Raw genomic sequence first — 6,000 nt, 5'->3', positions numbered from 1 at the left:
TGGCCTTGGCCTGTGGACCCAGGACCACCAGCAAAACACAGCCTCAGCTTAGTACCTCAGCTGCCAGGCTCCCCAGGGAGGGAGTGGGCCCTGAGTGTCCTGGAGCTGGAGAGGGTGTGGACAGCCATGGTGTCCACACCATGGGTGTGTGTCTGAATCACTCCCTTCTCTTTCCTGGCACCTGGCCAGCCTCCTCCCCAGACCAGTGTGATGTCAGACCCAGGCTGACCTGAAGGTATGGGATTGCCTGGTGTACTTCCCTCTGGGATGAGGTTCTGAGGGGAACCAAGCTGGCCTTGGGCCGAAAGCATGGGCCCTGCGCACAGAGGGGTGAGTTGAGACTGATGGGACTTGGTGGGGCTGACATGTGGAGGCAAGATATTCCTCTGGCAGGGAGAGGAGCTGTAAGCCCCCGTCCCCCCCAGTGTGTTGTTTTTCCTCTAGCCCTTGGAGAAGAGGGAGGTGGAGATGGGAGGAGGGCCAGCTTGGAGGTAGGGTTGGCATATATTCCCAAGAATACGGTAGATTGTTTTGGAAAAATCCTGTTGGCCGGAAATTACATGTCATGTCTGCTCCTCAGCGTGGATTTGTCACTTCACTGATGCTGTTGGAGAGGCTGGGGAAAAAGGAGTGGACAGCAGTGGTGGGCTGGTCCCCAGCCTCTCCTGGCTGCCTTTAGCTACGTGCTGTGAAGAGACAGAAGGGCAAGTGAAGACCAGAGGGGTGTACATGTGGGGGCTTCTCCAAATCCTAGAGGTAGCTTGGATTCTGTGGATGTCTTACAGCAGTCTAGGAGACAGGAGAATTATGGAGGGATGAGGCAGGGAGAAAGCCGGAAGGAGGTATGGTTTGGATCAGACCCTGCATTCAAGCAGGGTAAGACAGGATGGGCCTGGCAGTTTCAACCTTGCTTTCTATAGCATCCCGAGTTGGGTTTTTGCGGCTACTCCCAAGACTAATTTCTGTCTCAGCTTCAGAAAACTGCTGAGGAGTTTCTGCCTAGAATAGACCAGGTGTCCTGGACCCCCTGCCTGGCAGAGTCGGCCCCCTGCCCCAGCTTCATGGTGAGGAAGGGGCTGTGTGAGGAGAGTGGGCCTTATGGGCACCCACCCAGTGCCCTCCTGGGGTCTCTTTCCTTAGCCTGGAAGCTGAGTTGGGAGGGGTGTCACGTCTCAGCATCTGTCCTTTCTCTGCCCAACCTAGGGAGGGGTGAAGGTACCCTAAGCTCAGCCCTACACACCTGGTACTAAGGAGTCAGTGGATGCTTCAGATGCCATGAGAATGAGAGGGTACGTGTGTGGTGCCTTGGGGCCCTGAGGGCTGGAGGGAGAGGAGGAGTCTCTGCAGCTGGACTAACCAGGCTGGCAATGGCCTCACCCCAGTGCTGAGTGAGGCACCCCTGTGTAGGCACATGTTGCAGCGGCTTCTCCAGCAGCAGTCTGGGCGCTGGAGTCACTTCTCTGAAGTCAGAGAGTCCAGTCCCAAGTACCCTGGCCTGCCCAGCGCTCCCAGCTGCATGGCTTTGCTGTTTCGGGGAAGGGGAGGAGATGTCACAGTAGCGGGGCTCCTGGAACTGCAGGGCGGGGCTGCATGGCTGCTGCGTCTCCCTCGAGTGCGAGTGCGTGCGAGTGCGAGCTCGGGGAGGTGTGGCGTCCACTGCTAGGTGAGGAGCATGTGGCGGAGCTGCGGGCAGGGGTGCGGGGATGGGGTGGGGGGCGGGGCGCAGATGGGCGCCTTGCATTCTTGGAGCAGGGTGGAAGCTGGGGCAGGTAGAAGAGTAGCGCCCAGGGACGTCTAAAAGGAAGAGTGTTAAGTCGAGTCAGCATGAGGCTTTTCTTCTTGTGGGCTTCTTAGATGGATTCCCTTATCATGGAATATGGGGGGCTCTTGAATCTCTGAGGCCCTAATTGGTGGCCCTGGAGCTCTGGGGTCCTGGAGGCAGGCTGAGGGCAGAGTGGGGTTGTGGCTCCGTGGTCAGGAAAGTTGCAGCCCCTGCCCCGCTCTCTCTGTCTCTATGGGGGTCAGCCCTAGCTGGCCCTCCCCTCCCCTCCCCTCCCCTCCTCTCCTCTCCTCAAAGAAGGGGTGGGAGCAGCGCTGTGGCGAGGGAAGACGCGGAGTGGAGGCTGGGGATGGGGTTGGGGGAGGGGATGGCCGCAGGCCCAGAGGACGAGAGGCCGTGACCACGGGCTGCCAGTTGGTGGCGGATGTGAGGTTGTGAGATGCAGGGTCACCTGGCCTCTAGGCTAGCAGCGCTAGGGCGCATTAGCGGCCCCTGCTCTCCTGGAGGATGCTCGAGGCCCGTCCCCTCAGGACGCAGGGCAGTGACGCTGCCGGTGCCGCTGGAGGGGCGGGGGCCGCGGCCGCCGGCGCTGCTTCCCTCCTTGACCGAACCGCCACCGGGAGTTTGGGCCCCATGGGGGAGAGATCTGCTTACCAGCGCCTCGCTGGGGGTGAGGAGGGACAGCAGGTAATGAGGGGAGGCTAGGGCACAGCCAGGTACCTGGGACTCAGACCCCATCATTTGCCGGTGCGCTGAGGGCCCAACCCTCTGCAGCAGCCTGTCAGGAGTGAGTGGTGTCTGTGCTTCAGGAACCGCCCGGGGACAGAGCCCTGGTTAGGAGGCTGGGTAAACAGTGGGGTGCGTACGATGGTGTGGTGGGGTCAGGGGTTTCAGCGGTGGTGAATTAGTGATGCTGCCATCTGCCTCCGTGTGCATTGGTCCCCTGGGACCCAAATACACTGCCCTTTGGGCATTCTGTAATGCTCCTTGGGAGCCCAGGAGACACTGCTGGGATTTGGGTTTAGTCTTTTATGGCAAGTGAGTCTCTGTGCCCTGGGCATTCGCATTTACTGGGCTTTCAAGTATGCATATCAAGCCAAATGTCCATTTGCTTTGGAAAATATGGTCCTCATATAGATGGGGCAGCTTCCGTTCCCTTTGGAGCGCAAGCACTTTCTCTCCTGGCCGGCAGAGGGCGGTAGCTGACAGGAGAAAGGGGGACACGGCCCCGGAGAGCTGGGGCAGAAAGGTCGGGGCTGTTTTTCTCCGGCTGCAGCATAAAGGGGTCCAGGAACTTCCCCTTTCTGACCCTCAGCATATTTCACTTCTCACAGCCTCCCATGCTGGATTCCTGGGCAAGCTGCTAGGGTTTATTCTTACTAAACATGTACGGAAGGGTCGGGCATGGGGTTCTGGTGGCTTTGGGTCACATCTTTCTGGGATGGCTAGTTTTTAATCTGACTCTTCTGATCCAGCGCCCTATCTTGCAGTAGAAGGAGTAAACCTGCTTAAATTGGCCCCGACCTCAGGTCCACCTGGGTCTCCTTCCAGGTGGTGCCTGGTGCCAGGGTAGGCTTTAGGCTTCTCTGGTCTGAGGGCATGGTCTGCCAGGATTTGGGGAAAAGTCAGCTCTAGCATAACTTTGACCTGACCTTGTCTTGTCCATTATCTCTGACCTCAGCCCTCAGACTGGTTGTTCACGGGGAAGCTGCACCTGCCTGTCTCCACAAGCTTTGGGCAGGAGATGATGGGGATTGGGAAGAGGGATTGATGCCAGGGGTGTCCCCCTACCTTTCCAGGTCAGACCAGGAAATGTCTGTACCTTCAGGCATCCCCAGGGAGACCAAGCACTGGGAGAGGCCCTGGAAAGAGAGCCTGGGATGCTGATTCCCCAAAACTCTCTCGCCCCAGCTGCCTACCCTCCAGCCAGCTGGGGCTCCCTGAGCTGGTAGCCAGCTGGACAGGGACAAGAGAGCAGTGTGCAAGAAACAGGGGCTCCCTAGGCACGGCCTGGTGGGGGGAGCTGGGGGGAGCCGGAGAAGACTTCCTGCAGCTGTCAGGTGTGTCTGGGGGCTGTAGTGAGGGGGGTGTAAGAGCAGCTGGTGCTCTTTGAGTAGGGGCAGAGGGATCATTTGTCAGTTCTAGGAACGTGGGGGGCCCACGGGGCTTGGTGGACAGTCTCCAGTCCCCTTAAGTGGAGTCTGTTGTCTGTGTGTGTGGGTGCTATGCAAGAGACATCCTACAGCCTGGAGTCCTACAGCTTTGGGGTGGGGGCATCCCAGCAGGGGTCTTGGGGCGTATTTGTTTTAAAGGGGTTTTGGACCTTGGCCAGCTGGTCTGGGTAGCCAGGGTGCTGTGGGCAGCAGACAAGGCAACCCCAGGGTAGGGGGTGGAGATCCTCACCCCCACCCCACCCTTGCTCTTGGCTGGACTGCCCCACTCTGGCAGGCTGCCGGCCTCCTATTTCCGTCGGGCACCAGGGTAACAGGGCCACATTAGGGTCTGAGCCAGGAGATGCCCAGCCAAGGCTGGGACTGGGGGGATGGGGAAGGGTCTCTGAAAGGTCTGCCTGCAGGGTCCAGGAAAGATTATTTGGGATCCCAGCCCCCAACTCAGGTTGTGTTCTAGTCCCCACATCCCCAGACAAGCCTGTATGGGGGCCTGTAGTCTCTCTTTGTACATGCTGTTTGATTCACATTGCCCCCACCCTAAAAATCCTAGGAGTTGTCTGTAACTGTGAGAGCTGGGGTAGAAGCCAGAGACAGGGGGCCTTGTGTATGGGGAGGCAGGGGGGCCAGCGCGGGTGGCTGGGAGGAAGAGTCCCCCCCATTCCTGCTGCCCTCTTGGCAGTGATTCAGAAAGGTCCTTTTTCAGCCAGTGTCAGAGCTGCTCAGCTGGGGAGGGAGGGAGGGAGGGAGGCAGGAGGGAGGGAGGGCGGGCAAATGGGTGGGGAAGCCAGGGAGCAGGGCTGGAGCTGTGACCACTGCACTGGAGAGAAGACACAGAAACAGGACAGAGGGCCCAGGCTGCAGCCAGCAGGAGAAGAGCTAATCTGCTCCCTGCCAGACTGGCCAGCTGTGGAAGCCCAGCTGGGCTTGCAGCAGAGCAGAGGGGCCCACCCTGTTCTTCTGCTCCATTTCCCACCCCCAGTGTGGGATTTTGGGGTCTCCTGGGACAGACCCCTGGCCAACTTCCCTTCTGGGCGTGAAACTCAGAAGCTGAGGCCCCTGCTCACCCACTTCCTGGGCAAAAGCCCCAGTGGCCTGCTCAGCGGGGTCCACCTCCGTGGAGATGCCAGCGGCACGTCGGTTCCCTGGCCTAGAGCTCTCCTTTCCTCTCCTGGCCAGACTGCGGCGGCGTCTGTACACAGTGAGTGGGGGGCTGGGGGCAGGGGCTGGGCTGCCTGGGGACTGGGTTGGTTCCTCGGAAAGTGGAGAGGGGGACTGGGAATGGCTGAGGGACACCTCCAGTGAGGGCTTGACTGGGGGGTCTGGGCCAGTAGCCTCTCCCCTGTGGCTGCTGCATTCATTCTCGTTTGTCTGTGTGTTAGAAAAGTGTGTGCAGGAGCCAGGTCAAGTGTGTGCTTGCACGCCAGCCGCGGAGCTGGGTCGGACACAGGTGTGCAGACTCCACACCGTGCTGGGGGCCAGGCACACGCAGAATTGGAGACTGTCTGAGCTGGGGGGGGGGAGCTGCAGCCATGCTCTGTGCTTCACAAAGGAATTTGGGCTGGAGGAGGAATTAGGGGAGGGGAGGCGACCTGTCTGGGGTTACCCTGGGCTTAGCAGTAGAGGCAGGACTGGGACTTTGACTTCTTTCCTCTGCGGGATCCCAGTGTTCTTCCCAGTCTTCCCACACACACCCCTACGCAAAAGCCCTGTCCCTGGGGTTGGGGAACAGGGAGGGGAGCGTACAGCTGAGCAGAGAGGTTTGTTAGCTGGTGCTTCAGGAAAAGGGAACAGGCCAGGCTGTGCTTTCCAAGTAGCTTCGGGGGAGGGGCCCCTGGGTCTCCCCCAGCTCTGACCACTCAGGGCATGGCTTTGAGCTGTTTTCAGGAGCCCAGACGAGGGCAGGAATGGGAAGCTTGGAGCCCTGGGACTTGGGGTGGGGAAGGAGAGGAGGGGGCCTATAGACTGCTTGCCTTCGTGGGGGCCAGAAACCGCATCTTGAGGCTGAGCCTTGTAGGGTGTGGGGTCACTTTGCTCCAGGGACAGGGTAGT

The 6,000-nt window shown here is 59.7% G+C and overlaps 1 protein-coding gene across 10 annotated transcripts in view; it reads left to right on the top strand.

Moving 5' to 3' along the window:
- The first annotated feature begins 204 nt into the window (after positions 1-204).
- Positions 205-6,000, top strand: part of TNK2 (tyrosine kinase non receptor 2) — a 29,317-nt gene continuing 23,521 nt past the window's right edge. For 4 of the 10 annotated variants that reach the window (XM_069475167.1, XM_069475159.1, XM_069475163.1 and 1 more), the window contains exon 1: positions 2,363-2,467. In XM_069475167.1, the coding sequence (XP_069331268.1) occupies positions 2,414-2,467 (54 nt within the window). In that variant the 5' untranslated portion in view covers positions 2,363-2,413. Of the gene's footprint in view, positions 331-725; positions 757-2,362; positions 2,468-4,762; positions 5,150-6,000 lie in introns of those variants that run through there. The other 6 variants (XM_069475165.1, XM_069475158.1, XM_069475161.1 and 3 more) reach the window with 3 other exon arrangements.

Source organism: Eulemur rufifrons, chromosome 7 (genome assembly GCF_041146395.1).
Source record: "Eulemur rufifrons isolate Redbay chromosome 7, OSU_ERuf_1, whole genome shotgun sequence".
Taxonomy (NCBI): domain Eukaryota; kingdom Metazoa; phylum Chordata; class Mammalia; order Primates; family Lemuridae; genus Eulemur; species Eulemur rufifrons.
Note: the sequence above shows the minus strand (reverse complement) of the source record. Positions and strands in the feature narration are given on the sequence as shown.